The 15047-nt window shown below is 43.1% G+C and overlaps 4 protein-coding genes across 5 annotated transcripts; 2 read left to right on the top strand and 2 right to left on the bottom strand.

The window, feature by feature from the left end:
* The first annotated feature begins 808 nt into the window (after positions 1 to 808).
* BDBG_09289 (HSF-type DNA-binding domain-containing protein) lies at positions 809 to 6433 on the top strand. Its single transcript, XM_031723948.1, has 7 exons — positions 809 to 2469; positions 2636 to 2734; positions 2813 to 2880; positions 2964 to 3322; positions 3400 to 3469; positions 3558 to 5606; positions 5691 to 6433. Exons 1-6 carry the CDS (start codon positions 1925 to 1927, stop codon positions 4517 to 4519), a joined length of 2103 nt encoding a protein of 700 aa, XP_031581332.1. The 5' UTR covers positions 809 to 1924; the 3' UTR covers positions 4520 to 5606; positions 5691 to 6433.
* Positions 4860 to 6569, bottom strand: BDBG_09290 (uncharacterized protein). The gene is made up of 2 exons (XM_002620316.2): positions 6190 to 6569; positions 4860 to 6100 (listed from the first exon to the last, which is right to left on the bottom strand). The coding sequence occupies exons 1-2, from the start codon at positions 6369 to 6371 to the stop codon at positions 5620 to 5622; spliced, it is 663 nt and encodes a 220-aa protein (XP_002620362.1). The 5' UTR covers positions 6372 to 6569; the 3' UTR covers positions 4860 to 5619.
* Positions 6570 to 6796: 227 nt separating this feature from the next.
* BDBG_09291 (succinyl-CoA ligase [GDP-forming] subunit beta, mitochondrial) lies at positions 6797 to 8692 on the top strand (the record flags this gene model as incomplete). Its single annotated transcript, XM_002620317.2, has 8 exons — positions 6797 to 6850; positions 6980 to 7066; positions 7150 to 7222; positions 7287 to 7386; positions 7457 to 8002; positions 8065 to 8111; positions 8170 to 8462; positions 8558 to 8692. The coding sequence occupies 8 exons, from the start codon at positions 6797 to 6799 to the stop codon at positions 8690 to 8692; spliced, it is 1335 nt and encodes a 444-aa protein (XP_002620363.1).
* A 669-nt stretch (positions 8693 to 9361) lies between these two features.
* On the bottom strand, positions 9362 to 11480 carry BDBG_09292. Of its 2 annotated transcripts, none has more exons than XM_002620318.2 (6): positions 11141 to 11480; positions 10841 to 11065; positions 10756 to 10763; positions 10507 to 10658; positions 10334 to 10428; positions 9362 to 10155 (listed from the first exon to the last, which is right to left on the bottom strand). In XM_002620318.2, exons 1-6 carry the CDS (start codon positions 11173 to 11175, stop codon positions 9771 to 9773), a joined length of 900 nt encoding a protein of 299 aa, XP_002620364.1. In that variant the 5' UTR covers positions 11176 to 11480; the 3' UTR covers positions 9362 to 9770. The 2 variants fall into 2 exon arrangements, with proteins under 2 accessions (XP_002620364.1, XP_031581333.1); XM_031723949.1 differs by having other exon boundaries at positions 10834 to 11065.
* Positions 11481 to 15047: the final 3567 nt, after the last annotated feature.

Raw genomic sequence — 15047 nt, forward strand, 5'->3', positions numbered from 1 at the left:
TTCATCTTTTCAACTCTTTTATTTTTTTCTATTTTTCTTCAGCTTCTTTTTTCTCTTTGTTTTTTTCTTCCTTTTTTTCCTCCTCTCTTCTCTTCATTATTTGAATGTAATTCATGTGTTACTCTGTATTCATTTCACTGTATCTTATTACTTTCATGGTTTCTCTCCTCTTCTCTCTTCCCTTCCCTTTTATATAAAATAAAAACAAATGCAATAGTAAAAGCAACAGCAGAAGCAACCAACTTTCTAGTTAGAGTAACTACAGAGTAAACCTTAGAAGGGGGGAGGAGAGATAATTGATAATTTGATTCCAAGCAATCATCTCCACTCCTCCAGCTTCCTCCTCTATTTTGCGGGTTTAGCGCATTTACTTAGCATCGCTAGCTTAGTGGGTTGGGGGGGGGATTTGGTTTGGTTGGTTTGGTTGGGGCCAATACAGTTGAACGTGGTGCCAAAAAAACTGATCGTGGTGCCAGCCAACTCGAGCTGGAAAAACAGCTCTACATGACTACGCTGTAGACGTATCCAGCATAATCATCTCTACAGTCTGCATTCTGCTGTTTCTCTTTCTCTCAACATTCAGTTTCTTTAAGTGTGAAAGTGTAGATTACAGAATAAAACCTGAAATTATAGGTATTATTAGAATGAGTTAGAATGAGTTAGAATCTCAAGAAATATGAAAAAAGGTCATCAATCATATGATGAGAGAGAGCATTGAGAATGTATTAGTAATATAGTTATGTTGTAATATATTATATGTGTCTAGTCTAGTGTAACTATGTGTGTGTGTGTGTCCAGAAAAGTGGGTCAAAAGTTGGCATCATGATCAACTTCTTTGGCATCATGTTCAACTGTAACTCATTACTCCATATTATTTATTATTCTCATGATTATGATTATGATTCAGCTCCAGAAAAACTGTTTCTAGGTTACTCAATCAATCAGTTATAAGTTAGTTAGTTTATTGCTCTGATCAAATCTCTTGTTTTTTCTCTCTGTCTCTCTGTCTCTCTGTCTGCTTATTCTTCTTCACACACACTCACTCACTCTCCCTCTCTCTCTTCTCCTCCTCTCACTACAACTATACACTACACTACATTACTACAACCAACTGCCCTCCACTTGATATCTCTCTCCTCCTCCAATCTCCTCCATCTCCACTCCCTCTGTCTGCTCTCTATTCTTCCCACTTCCTCATTCCTCGACAAATCGAACTGGCTGGTGTAATCAATAATGCCAGTCCTGCCTCTCCTTATACCTCGTTCCCCTTGCCACTGCCACTGCCACTGCCACTACCACTACGACCGAGACTGTGCCTTTGCCTATTAGCTGCTGCTACCCATTCTGACCTACTCTACTCCCGTTCCAATACTTGCTGCCACCTAACTATAGGAGTACGAACTACAATCGACAACTCCATCGCAAAGAGGATAACTACCGAAATCTAGATGCGTGCCGTTGTCATTGTCTTTGGCTGCCCTCCAGTCCAGTCCAGTCCAGTCCAAGTCCAAGTCCAAGTCCTGTCCTGTCCTGTGCGATAATCGCCCGAGTCTTGCCTGCTGCACCTGTCGGGTGCGCACCCGACGAGTCTTCCCGTCCACTCAGCAATCCTCAATATAACCTCCTCCAATCGCTCGATATTGTTTAAATATTTTTTTATATATTTATTATCGAATCTATTTAAATTATCTAGCCAATCCAACTCCTCCTCTCTCCTTCCCCTCGTTCTCCCTCTCTCCGCCCCTCTTCGCGTCGCTTCTCCTTCTCGTCTCTTTGCGCGCGATCATCTGGGCCCTTCCTCCAACCCTCTCCGACACACATATATACATATGCCACACCCACCGATATACCATCTCCATATCTCCCCTATCGTCGCCATCATCACCACCGTTATTACCATCATCGCCTCCCCCCTTTTTTCGCCATGAATCGATTACAAGAACATCACGCTCGAAGCCCGTTCTCCAGCCCAACAGACGTCCCCGGAAAGTCCAGAACCATCCCCGTCCTCTCCTCCTCCATGTCTCCCTCCGATCACCTCTCACAAGGCGACCCCATGGACCTATCTCCGCCTACATCAGCTTCAATGGCTCCTCCCACCAACAATAACAGTAGTCCCGCCGACTCAGAACATGGACAAGCAACTTCCGCCAACCACAATAACAACCACAATAACAACCACAATAACAACCACAATAATCCCGACAACCCCAACAATCCCAACAACCCTAATAACCCCGATAACAATGCCGATACCAATAACAACAATAATAATAACGGTCATGCCAACAATGGCAATAGTAACCTCAATAACAATCGTACAAACGGCGCTGGCGCTGCGCTCGCGGGTGCGGGTGCGATGATGGGAGGCGAGTCCGCCGGCCATGCGCAGATCCAACCCACGGGCGCTGCCGCCGCCGCGCAACAACCCAAGGTCGTTCAAACCGCCTTTATACATAAGTTGTACAGGTAAGGTTGGGACACATTCTTGTCGCCCTGTTAAACCTCTTCCTCCCCTTAACCTAAACTATAAAGGACCTATTTTATTTTATTTTACTTTATTTTTTCATTTTTTCAATTTTTATTTACTTATTTATTTGTTGTGGTTATTCTAATGCAACTGTCCACTGCGCAGCATGCTACAAGATCCCACGATACAACATTTGATATCGTGGTCCAGCTCAAACGAGAGCTTCGTTATGTCTCCTTCCCAGGATTTCTCAAAAGTTCTCGCGTACGTCCTCCTCATTCCAGCTTTCCCGGATCGCAATCATTCCTTTGTCTCTGGAGGTAGCTGACCCACATCACATAGTCAATATTTCAAGCACACCAATGTCTCCTCCTTTGTCAGACAATTGAATATGTATGGGTTTCACAAAGGTATCTATCTATTAAGCCCTCTCCAATCATCTAAATTTTTGAATCAATCGGCCGTTTCTAACTCTGCCATCCGATGTATACAGTAAGCGATGTCTTCCACACGGGCTCCCCGGATTCTCAAATGTGGGAGTTCAAACACGGCAATGGCAATTTCAAAAAGGGAGACGTAGCCGGCCTACGAGAGATCAAGCGACGCGCATCCAGACAGACCTTGATTCACCGCGATTCCTTTTCCGCACATAAACCAAGTGCTTCCCAGCCTGGGACTCCCGCTGAACAACTTCCCGATGGTTCCGATTCCAGAGTGATCGATTCAAGACTGATCACTACGGAACATCATATCTGCGATCTCCACTCTCGTCTCTCGCGCATGGAGGAGAACTATTCACAGTTAAACTCCAGGTGTCAAGCTTTGACCGAGAGTTTAGTGCGATGTCATCAAGTACGGAAACCTTTGTCGTGCTTCGATGGAATTTTACTGAAAGGGGGCTGCCCCCTCTTACTAACTTGGGTTTATAGTGGTCCAATTCGATGTCGCATTTCGTCATGTCGATTGTTCCCGATCCCGATAGCGCGATTCATAGAGATGGTGAGCCTGAGCCAAAATATTCTCTTGCGAAACATTCTCTGCACACATTCTTTGAAAATGAAACTAATTCTCTCGGTTTAATAAATAGCTGCCAACATGCAACGAGAGATCTCACGACAATTGGATGCCATCCGTGCCTATGAAAATCCTCATGAGTCCCTTTTATCCGGGCGACAACCATACTTTAGCAGCATGACCCTCCATTCCGGGCCCCCACTTTCTCCGCGCCAGATGCCTCAAGATGATAGCCGGCGTCCCTCCATGGCTCAGGCGCCAGTCCCAACCCACCTTGCCGTATCCCCTCGTCGATACGGATCAATTGGCGCCGCAAATTCATCGCCAAATTACAACCGCCCTCAAATCCCGCCCCAACAACCCGCCCCTCACCCTCTCTCCTCCGTGACTGCACCATGTCCCAACCTCGGCCGCCGTCACACCTCTGCAGACATTCGCGAACATGGCTGGGGAGCAACAAATAACAACCCTACCTCCCCCTCCGGTCCTAACCACCCTTCCTCTCATTGGCCACCTTCTCCGCAACGAAACAGCCACCACCCAAGCAACACGAATAGCACGAACAATGTTCCCATGAACCACGCTCCGCCCCTCCCCAACCCCGACCACCAACACGTCCGCGACCTCCTCGCCAAGTACGAAATGGGCGGACCCCGCCGCGGCACCACAACCAACCAAGACGCATCCAGGCATTCTTCCCCACCGCCACCCCCTATCTCAATCGACCCCGTCGCGGCCGCGCCACAACACTCACTCTCACATCCACATACATATACACAAACCCACCCACATCCCCACCCACACGCCGCGCACCCTTCGTCCTCGTCCTCGTTGAACCCCGAAAGTGGGTGGTCGGTTGGCGGGCCGAAATTCCCTCGTCCAGCGGCGGACTCGTTGCCTGCTACGCGCCGGCCAAGTATGGCTAGTAATGTACATTCGCTGCTAAATCCAGCGGCGGAGACCGCGGAGCGGGCAGCGGAGGAGGATGGGGTAGGTGGAGGTGGAGAAGATCGGAAGAGGAAGCGATTACAATGAGTTTATTATTTCCGACTTGAATGGGAAAGGGGCAGAGGCAAAAAGAAAAAAAGAAAATTTATGTAAGAAACCGGGGCGAACGAACGAGCTCGGTATTTTTTTTTTTTTTTTTTTCGCGTCCACGGTTCAATTTTGTTGATTGATGTTAGTCGCATCTACACGCCTGGTTTTGTTCTTTTCTGCTTGTTTTTGGTATAACTAACTTTGGAAAGAATGTGTATTTTTGTGTACCAGTATGGATGTACCTACCTAGGGTAGTGACCCTCACTCCGTCTATCGGCTATCCACTCCCTATCAATCAATCTATTTACGCGTGGTGATACCATGTCGGGATAAGTAACTGATATGTAATGTACATGCACATGTACCTAGGTATCTGGGGAGCACGATGTATGGAGAGACATATTTTTAACCCATGTATTTATTTATTTAATTATTTTTTATATTTTATTTCAACTTTCATTTATTTACAGTCAATTCATCTGACTACTGCGCGTGACATGGGCCAATCCTCTCTCTATATACATATATACATGCCTAGCAGCAACTGAACGCGCATGCCCCGCTGGCGATATCAGACGACCGACCGTCCGACCGTCCGCCCGTCCATGAAAACGATATGGTTCGCCTTTTCGTGTCTCCCCCATGTACACTGGTCCTCTTCCTCTTCCTCTCGTCTTCCGCTGGGTGCTTTGGGTCTACCACTGGCCCTGCTCCAGTTCTGGCCGAGGGAGGTGGATGGGCGTCACCAAGTAGATACTGTTTTGGTTGTTCTTTCCCCTTGGTTTCGGATTTTTGATTTTTGGATCCCCGGTCCTTTTCCAATAGGCCCTTCGACGACTGATTGACATAGGGGCGGCTGGGACCTTGGGTACTGCGTCCTTAAGGGGTACTGGGTACTGGGTAAAACCGGCTATTCTTCGATATGCGTTGGGGAAAGATCCGATTCTTTCCAAAACATTAAGCCGCGAAATAAAGAAGCTGAAACGGGATATATCCATGCATGTACATGCACCTTTTTCCCTTTTTCGTCTCGTCTCGTTTCGCGGAGCTTATAGCTGGATGGAAGCTTGTAGCACTCCTGCTAGTACGACTGCTTCTTATTCTTTATTCTTCTTCTTCTTCCTCCTCTTCGATCGCTCCGCTAATAGCTCATCGAGGTAACTAACAGGTTTCTTCCGCTGCGTGCTGCGCTGTGCACTTCCATCGTCCGATTGATTGTCGTCGCCGTTGTCATTATGGTTGCCAGCTGCGGGCTTTGTAGCTGTAGTTGTAGTGACTTCATCACCCCCCTCAACCCCTGTCCTCACCCTCTTCCTCTTATTCCTACCCAGCGAAGACCGTCCTTCATCCTCGTCATCGTCATCGCTTTCCGGTTGGGGTTTTGCACGTTGGTGTCGTTGATGGTGTTTCAGCTTCGTATCCGGCAGCGGTCGAGAACCGGTCACCGGCACGCTTGGGGTAAATTTCTTGTAATTCTTGCCCAGGAGCTGTTTGCGGAGTTTCTCGTTAGAGCTGAGCTCGGTGCGGTTGGAGCTACCGTCTTGCTGGCTTTTGGGGAGGGGGGCGCCAAGTCCTAGTCTGATTGGAACGACGTTAGTTGGTCAGAAACAGAAATTGATTTTTATCCAGTATGGCGGAAACGTATATAAGATAAAGACGCGACGCACTTATCTGGAACGGGGGTGAATATCTCATCCTCTTCCCGCTGGAGTTCCTCCTCGGTTTTTGTGTTGGCAATCTCTTCGGCGGTTTTGGGGGGTAGCCATGATGCGACGAGACGCTGGCTACGTGCTAGGGCTACATTTGCTCTATTGAAGACTATGTCTGCTTCAGACGCGGAAACGGACATGACTATGGAAATATTTTCGAAATATAATGGCAACTATAACGTTCAAATGTTGTATCTCTTGCGGGGAAGAAGAGTGAGGAAGGACTTTGTATTTTTGGGGACGTATTTTTTGCGGCAAGATTAAAATAAAATACATAGCGCGGTATCAGGGCTGTCTCAGCTGGCAACATCCGAAACTTGTACCGTAGTTACCCGCAATACCGCCCTGCTTTCCCCGGCAGTTACGTATGTATTATATTTGACCTTCACCCAATAATAGCTCCAAACTCCAAACTCCAGCTCTTCCTGTCTTCTTGTCAATCCTGTCCTTCTCTTCTCTCCCTCTGCTCATTCCATCCATTTCTCCATCTTCCTCCCTTCCTCTAATTTCATCTCATTTATATCGTCCCTTTGTGTTCCTCGCCGTGCTGAACTGAACTGTCACAATGTTCAAGCTCGCCCGTAGCAAGCCAATTGGTGCAACCTTCAGAGCCGCTACAGTAAGTCCGCCCACTCTCCGCCCTCCGGTCCGTCCACCACGTAACCGCGCCTATACAGGGGAAAAAAAAGATGAAAAACAAATTATGCGTACGTGTTGGATGCTAATTTCCATCCTAACTCACCTACAGGGGACGCCAATTCGAAGTCGCTTTGCCCAACAGCAAAAAAGAAACCTCTCCATCCATGAATACCTCTCCGCAAACCTCCTAAAATCAGTACGTACCGTACTTCTCCGGTCCGGGACTTTGTTGGAATGGCATGACAGTGGACAAGATGCTAACGCAGGGGGGATGTATAGTATGGCGTTGGCGTGCCGAAGGGTGAAGTTGCCCGAACTGCGGAGGAAGCGGAGGTTGTCGCCAAACAGATTGGTACGTTTCATTTGATGTTAGATACTTAGAGGCGATAATATCGCTAAGAAAGGAGTTTATATAGGTGCGGAGGATCTAGTGATCAAGGCTCAAGTTCTCGCTGGTGGTCGAGGAAAGGGCACTTTTGATAATGGCCTGAAGGGTGGTGTGCGCGTCATATACTCGTACGTATTTTCGCGATCGCTTCCCCCGTTTTTTTCAAATGGAATTTATACTAAATCTCGAGATATATAGACCGACTGAGGCCAAGATGTTTGCTGGTCAGATGATTGGCCACAGGCTCGTCACCAAACAAACCGGCGCCCAAGGTCGCCTCTGCAATGCCGTATATATCTGCGAGCGCAAGTTTGCTCGACGAGAATTCTACCTAGCTATTCTGATGGACAGGCAGACGCAGGCGCCCGTCATCGTTTCTTCCTCGCAAGGTGGTGTGGATATCGAGTCAGTCGCCAAGGAAACCCCCGAGGCTATTACCACGACCAGCGTTGATATCAACGTCGGTGTCACGGATGAGATGGCAAGGAATATTGCCAAAGATCTCGGATTTTCAGAACAGTGCGTGGAAGAGGCCAAGGACACCATCCAAAAGCTTTACAAAGTCTTCATGGAGAAGGACGCCACTCAAATCGAGATCAACCCTCTTTGCGAGACTACTGAGCACGAGGTTCTTGCCATGGATGCGAAACTTGGCTTTGATGATAATGCCGAATTCAGACAAAAGGAGATTTTCTCGTGGAGAGATACTACCCAGGAAGACGCTGATGAAGTCAAGGCTGCTGAGTGCGTTATTTCTCAAATTATGTTTTGGATAAGTTTACCCGCTGATCAGGGATGTGTTCTAGGTCTGGATTAAACTTCATTAAATTGGATGGAGATATCGGTTGCTTGGGTAAGTCTACCATTTTAGCCCCTCGCCTACTATTTCCTTGCTAACCGCGCCCCCAAAGTCAACGGAGCCGGCCTTGCAATGGCAACCATGGACATCATCAAGCTCAACGGCGGCAACCCTGCCAACTTCCTCGACGTTGGTGGTGGTGCTACTCCACAGGCAATTAGATCTGCTTTTGAGCTTATCACCAGCGACCCCAAGGTCACTGCTATCTTTGTCAACATTTTCGGTGGTATTGTCAGATGCGATGCCATCGCCCAAGGGTTGATCAATGTTGTCAACGAAATGAACCTTCGCACCCCGATCGTTGCACGTTTGCAAGGAACCAACATGGCTAAAGCGCATGAGCTAGTATGTCTATCTAAATTAACTACAACCCCCGCCTCGTTACAGAAAACAAACAGCAATGTCAATGTGGGTCCAAGCTAATCACCACCTATATGTAGATCAATGAATCTGGCCTGAAGATCTTTTCCATGGAGGATCTGCAAAATGCCGCTGAAAAATCTGTCCAGTTCTCCAAGGTCGTCAAGATGGCCCGCGAAATCGACGTGGGCGTAGAATTCTCGCTTGGTATTTAAATCGAAGAGAAGCACGGTGTCCGAGCTCTGTTTCTTTTTCTTCTTTTTGTTATCTTCCCATCTTGGTTCTTAACAAGCTCCGCTACATGCCATCACCATGTCTACAACCTACCTGCCCTCAAAAGGTAATGCGGCTGGTGTATGTGTATGCGTCTGTGTTCATGCTGAGGCTTTTAATCCCTTAGCCATACCATACACGCTCACTCGCACCCACTCACTAGCTACGTGATATGGAAACTCATCGCTTCTCCTCTAACACTTTGTATACGAAAACTACAGATGACATGCCTGAGAGTTCGGCGATAACGCCTACCACTCTGCGTGCAGACAGTAAACCTCTCTTGACTACAAGAACTAAACAAGGCCTTCCTCTCTCACGTACTTCTCTACTACTTGTTTTTAATTATACTTTTTTATTCGTTTTGCATATTAGATCTCGTGGTATGCTTATGCAAGCGGCACACCGTGCCTTAATACCGTGTCCCGTTCTGACGTTCTCTAATAAAAACAAAAGTTAGCGTGTTATGCAATTTACTGCACGGCCTCCTACCCCTTTTGTGTCATTGGATGCCCATTACCTTTTTTTGCTATGTCCTTTTCATCATGTTTCTAGAGTCTGTATTTCTTGCATAAATCTTTTTAACCCACTCACATCACATCTCCCCAACATATTTCGGTATGTATATATGTTTTTTCCCTGTCACTTCTTTCTGGGCTTTCTTATGTGCTTTTTAGGTTTCAACTTTTTTTTTCTTTTTTTTTTTCTTTTTTTCTTTTTTCTTTCTTTTTTTCTGGATAGCAGAAATATCATAATTGTTTGTTCCGAGAATCATACGCGGGTCTGTCCCAGTCAGGTACCGCATATGCCCGGATGGAGAAGAAGTCCATGAAGGGGAACCGCCGACTAGTTGTTTGCCATTTCACCCTCCTTGAACATTGCCAAAGAGGAATACTCAAATTTTTAAGGACAACTAACTAGTAAACTATAGATTACAGTAAGGGAGACAGAAATGCATCACAGGAAGCATGCAATTCGAAAAGAAACAAGACCCCTTACAAGTCCACCCACCATCCCCCCTCACTTCCTTAACTTCCACAAATTAAACATCCTCGCCATCCCCATCTGAAACACCCCAAACCACGCCCACCCCCCACTCAAAAGCCAAATAAGTGCCGATCGATTGCCCGCCCACACATACCTACCACTCCGGCGAATCCCGCGGCCCCCAAACGGCCACAGGAGCAGCCACCGCAGCCACCGCAGCGGTGCAGACCCATACAGGATCTGCGTCACCACCGTGCGCGCGTAGGCTTCGTTGGACACGGCGCCCTCCTGGCTGTGGACGATGCGGCGGGCGTACTCGGCGGCGACGGGGTGGTAGAGGGAGGTTTCGGGCAGTGTGCGGGAGGTGCGAGCGATGTTGGATTTTACGCCGCCGGTTACTATGGTTGTTACTTGGACGCTGGTGGTTAGATCGGGGAGGGGGGGTTAGCCTGTGTGGTCAAGACTGAAGGTTTGGTTTTGGTTTGACGCTTTTTTTAAATGTTTTTTTTTAATTTTTTTTTTAGGGGGGGCAAGTGAGTAGGGTGCAAATAGAGCCATTAATGGGTATAGGAAAGGAAAAGGGGGGTCCAACGAACCCGAACGGCGCAAGCTCTACGCGCAAAGTATCACTGAATGAGTGCAGGGCGGCTTTTGATGCGTTGTAAACAGAGCCAAAGACGTATGGTATTATCTGAGATGAACTATTAGTGGGATCAAACCACTATGGAAATGCAAATAAATATCCTTTGAGAGGTCTGACAACACTTACTCCTGCGACGGATCCCACTTGAACGATTGTGCCCTTGGCTTTTATGATCAGGGGGGCGAATTCCTGGCACATTGCAATGACCGAGATGAAATTTGTCTCGAAGACCTCTCGGACCTCTTGGAGATTAACGTCCAAGGCGGGGACGGTGTAGTCTGGTGTTCGTCGCGGATTAATTAATATATGTTCGAACAGCGCAGGCCATCCTCTATTTTCAGACATCCAGTTCAAACAGTGAATGAATTGACATACTTAACCCACTATCTCTTAAAGTTAGCATACTGGCCCATATGACATTTGAGTAAAAGAAAAGCTGGGGAAAAGAACCACACTTTACGCATTATTAACCAGATAATCAAGCCCCTTCCCCTTAAGCAACAGCTCAATTTCCTCACGGCATGCCTTCCTACTCTCTTCCTTATCCACGACCAAGCTCAGCGTTTCAATCCCCTGTTCCGCTAGGTTGGCGATTGAGCTCTTATCTCTGGCTGTCGCGAAGACGCGCAGGCCGTTGCGGTGGAACTCCTGCGCCAGGGAATGGCCAATGCCACCGGGCGAACAGCTGTATATTATTGCACGTTATGACGGTGTCAGCAAAATTCAACTGTTCCTGTGTAATAGTTTAAACAGAACCTACCCTGTGATCAGGACGGATTTGCGGTTGTCTGCCATTGGTGATTAATATTTTATGTATTTATTTTTTCATTCAAAAACCCTACACCTTCCAGACGAGCAAATTTGAGATATCTTTGGAGGAGAACAGAGGACAGACAACACTGTGTACACGTGCCTTCGCTTACCCGACCACATTTGTGGTTGGGTGCGCCTCACCACAACATCACTTTCCATCAATTATTATTATTATTATTATTCTTCTTCTTCTTCAATTATAGATGTATATACGGAGTAGTTAGAGACTATGACATCTGCCTGAGAAGTTAGAACTGAAAGTTCACAGGATTTTTTTACTACTTTTTCAGCTAACTAATATATAGTTACAGTCTAGTCTCACCTTAGATTTATCTCAGCAAGCTCAGACGCTTCTTCAGATATTCCATTGCTGTTTTAACACTGGATTGATGATTATGTCATGAGCTAACCTCAAATAAGTAATAAGCTAACTCAAATAGTAAAATCAGGTCATATGAGTGATAATATCTTACAAAGTATCTGAGAAGAAACAGTTTCTGATTATTAATAATACAGAAAGGATTTACTCAGTATTCTGAGTATGAAAGAGAATTTCAACTTAACTTCATAGATTTATCATTTCTGTATTATCTTGAAACCTTAAAATAACAATGTTCTTATAATGTATCTGATTTTTATATTCATATCTAGACTGGCCGCTGGGACCATGAATTTCACGTTTAGTCTCATTTGATCTGGTCTCATACATTTCTTGGCGTGAATCCCGCTGGGACTGGCTATCAAAAAAACATGTAAAGTGTAACGTGGCGGAACCGAAGCGGTGGCTAGTCAGCGGCATCACTAGACTGACCCTGTGACCGTGTCTGGGACCAGGACCAGATTTTTTGATAGTCTCATTACCAATTCAACTGATCCCATTACACAGTTTTAACATTAGATAGTAGTTTTATACTGTCTCAGTGAGACTTACTGTCTACTCTTATCATATTTTTCAAATGAGATCATGATTTTCACTTCTCAATTTAAATTATTTTTATTGCTTTAAATGACTTTAAATCTTATTTAAGTGTTATCAAAAAGTGTTACTTTTTAAAAAATTAAAAATAGTCTAAAAAAAACCTTAAAATGTCTAAAAATAGTAACTTTATATTAAGAATGAAACTAAATGAAATCAAATAAGATCACTTTCTTATTTTTTTCAAGTCATGATTTCATTTTAAGATCTGATATATAGTCATTTTACATGTTTTTTTAATAGCCAGTCTCAGCAGAATTCATGCCAAGAAATGTATGAGATCAGATTAAATAAAACTAAATATGAAATTCATAATCTCAGCAGCCAGTCTAGACATTATATAGAGATAGTTGTTTAAGAAGCTGTATAAGTGAGCTTGACTATCTTACTTAAATAGCAAGCTCATAGACTACAGAATTATTATAAGAATATCACAGATATGATACTTAGTATACTAAGAAAATTATATAAGATATACAGTAACTCTTATATATATTCTGATAGAAGAAAAAATAAATTACTGACTTCTTTAATGAGAAGTCAGTATCTAGCTATTCTATATAGATAATGAGTGAATACTCTTCTCTCATTTCATAAGTAAAAATAGCTGAAGTGATATCTTAGTAACATCTTACTATTAAGAAAGAGTAATCTGTTAATCTTGTATAGAAGCAGAGTTTTTATATTTATTAATTAGATCTTTCTATAATATATCTGAATAATATTATAGAGTGATTGAAAATCAGTTTAAACAGTCTGTGAAATGAATGAAATCATTTATATAAAAGTAATAAACTGTGTGAAATCACAGCAGAGTCTTGATATAATTAGAAGTATGATAATACTCTTCTCTTTAAAAGTATAGTCTCAATATTCTTAAGATTATCAGATTAGAAATTATCTTTATTATATAATAACAGTTATCAACTGATTTAACAGCATATATACTGTGTATAATATAAAGAAATAGATGAGTTTTTTTACTAACTATGTAAATCTTTCTTTTTTCATCTTCATTTAAATCAAATATATAATAAGTGAGTTTCTTATATCTTGATTTGAAATGTGAAAAATATAGTTAACAGTGACTTATAGATCTTTTATTATATTCTATTCTATATATGAAATTCTCTGTAAAAGTGATGTATTTTAGAGACAAAGTTAATAGTAGTAATAGAATTTTTTAAAAAGATTTCTTTCTCTCTATGAAATATTTTTCTCTCTTCTCTCTTTATCTGTAATAGTGAGTGTATAAGAGCATCATTCTTGAGAGATAATAAGAGACTTATTCTGATATTTTCTAGTGAGTAATAAATATCTTTATAGTACAGCTACAGCCTCTATAACTGTTAAGAAAGTCAGATTGAAGATGAAGACAGTGATATTAATGAGCTATGAAAGTATTACTTTTATTATCACATCTTCTCTCTCTTCTACATCTCTTACAGCTGTGATAATAGTAGTTATATCTTATAGTGAGATGTTATTTCTTCTGCTAATTAGTTCATCTGTAGCCCCGGTGGCCGAATGGTTAATGCGGCCACCTGGTAGCGCCTTGGTGTGGGAAACCAAGGTGTCTCAGACGGGTTCGAAACCCGCAGGGGATACATTAAATCCGGAACTCAAGCACCTCAGGTTTCTAATAAATACAGAGGTGTACAAATCGCTCTAACAAAATTGCTCTATGTTCCTGGGATGAGAAGTTATTATTGCATGTATTTAATTGTCACTTCTTTGTATTTCCTATGTTCTTGTTATCTTGACATGGTCTCAACACCTGTATTTCCTCCTGTATAACCAACACTTGGCCTGTATTTAACATCACGCAATGACTCATCATAAGCTCCGCTTGCATATGAGTATAATGAAAGAATAATAATAATAATAATAAAGTTCATCTGTATCTAATTCATTCTTTATTTCTCTTATTACTGTTGTGATACTGCTCTCTCTCTTAATTAACACAGTGATATATAACTCTGTGTGATTATTTAAAGAGAATCTCAGAGAGAGCTTAATTCTGAGAATAGTAACTCTGAGAAGCTTAATCTATAGTTTCTCTTCTATAATATATCTGAGCTCTGCTCAGAATACTGTTAAGTTAAGTCTACAGAGTTCTGTAATTTCTTTATCTTCTCTCTATAAGAAGGCTTCAGTACAGTCTCTGACTGATATTATTATTTATCTACACTGCACTAAATAGCTGAAAAAGAAGAAGATTTTATATACTTATCTCTTCTCTCACTCTTATTATTTCTATTATATCTGTAATAATAACTTCTATCTCTCTGTAAGTATTACTTCATAGAAAGACATTGTGTCAGCTCTGATAAGAAGCTCAGATACTTAAGTAGTACAGAGTAAGAGTTTCAGAGCTTTAAGTATTAACAGATTCTATCAAGACTGAAAAGATTCTTCTTACTTATCTGTAAAATGTGATTCGGAAGAACGTACAACCGTCGGATAATAACGCGGCCGCTTCCGAACTTGCTTACAAATGTAAAGGGGTCATAGCGGCCACTAATTAATTTAGTGTATAATATATAAGAAGCTGGTATACATCTGTAATTATACACTGACTCAAGCAATCTTTGAATCACATCTGATAGCATGTCTAAAAACTGGTAAGAAGTGCAGACTTCTTCAGAATATGATAATTTCATCTATAAAGTGATTCATAGTTATCATGTCAGTGTGATTCTAGAACATCTCAAAAGATAGTATATAAAAAGCAGTGAGTAGAAGAATATTCAATTGATACTACTTCACTTATAGAGGGAAAACTTCATACTCAGATGAATGCCATGTATAATACACAAACAGATGAGATATGAGAAAGAAGATAAGAGCAGTGAATGAGATTCAAAGAAGTTTGCTT

Source organism: Blastomyces gilchristii (genome assembly GCF_000003855.2).
Source record: "Blastomyces gilchristii SLH14081 genomic scaffold supercont1.38, whole genome shotgun sequence".
NCBI classification, from domain to species: Eukaryota; Fungi; Ascomycota; class Eurotiomycetes; order Onygenales; family Ajellomycetaceae; genus Blastomyces; species Blastomyces gilchristii.

Coding starts and splice junctions, on each gene's coding strand:
- BDBG_09289 (XM_031723948.1), top strand. CDS start 1,925: ATGAATCGATTACAAGAACATCACGCTCGAAGCCCGTTCTCCAGCCCA. Junction 2,735..2,812: donor GATTTCTCAAAAGTTCTCGC/GTACGTCCTCCT, acceptor CACATCACATAG/TCAATATTTCAAGCACACCA. Junction 3,323..3,399: donor GTTTAGTGCGATGTCATCAA/GTACGGAAACCT, acceptor TTGGGTTTATAG/TGGTCCAATTCGATGTCGCA.
- BDBG_09290 (XM_002620316.2), bottom strand. CDS start 6,371: ATGTCCGTTTCCGCGTCTGAAGCAGACATAGTCTTCAATAGAGCAAAT. Junction 6,101..6,189: donor TTCACCCCCGTTCCAGATAA/GTGCGTCGCGTC, acceptor CGTTCCAATCAG/ACTAGGACTTGGCGCCCCCC.
- BDBG_09292 (XM_002620318.2), bottom strand. CDS start 11,175: ATGGCAGACAACCGCAAATCCGTCCTGATCACAGG. Junction 11,066..11,140: donor AAATCCGTCCTGATCACAGG/GTAGGTTCTGTT, acceptor AATAATATACAG/CTGTTCGCCCGGTGGCATTG. Junction 10,429..10,506: donor AAGTGGGATCCGTCGCAGGA/GTAAGTGTTGTC, acceptor AGTTCATCTCAG/ATAATACCATACGTCTTTGG.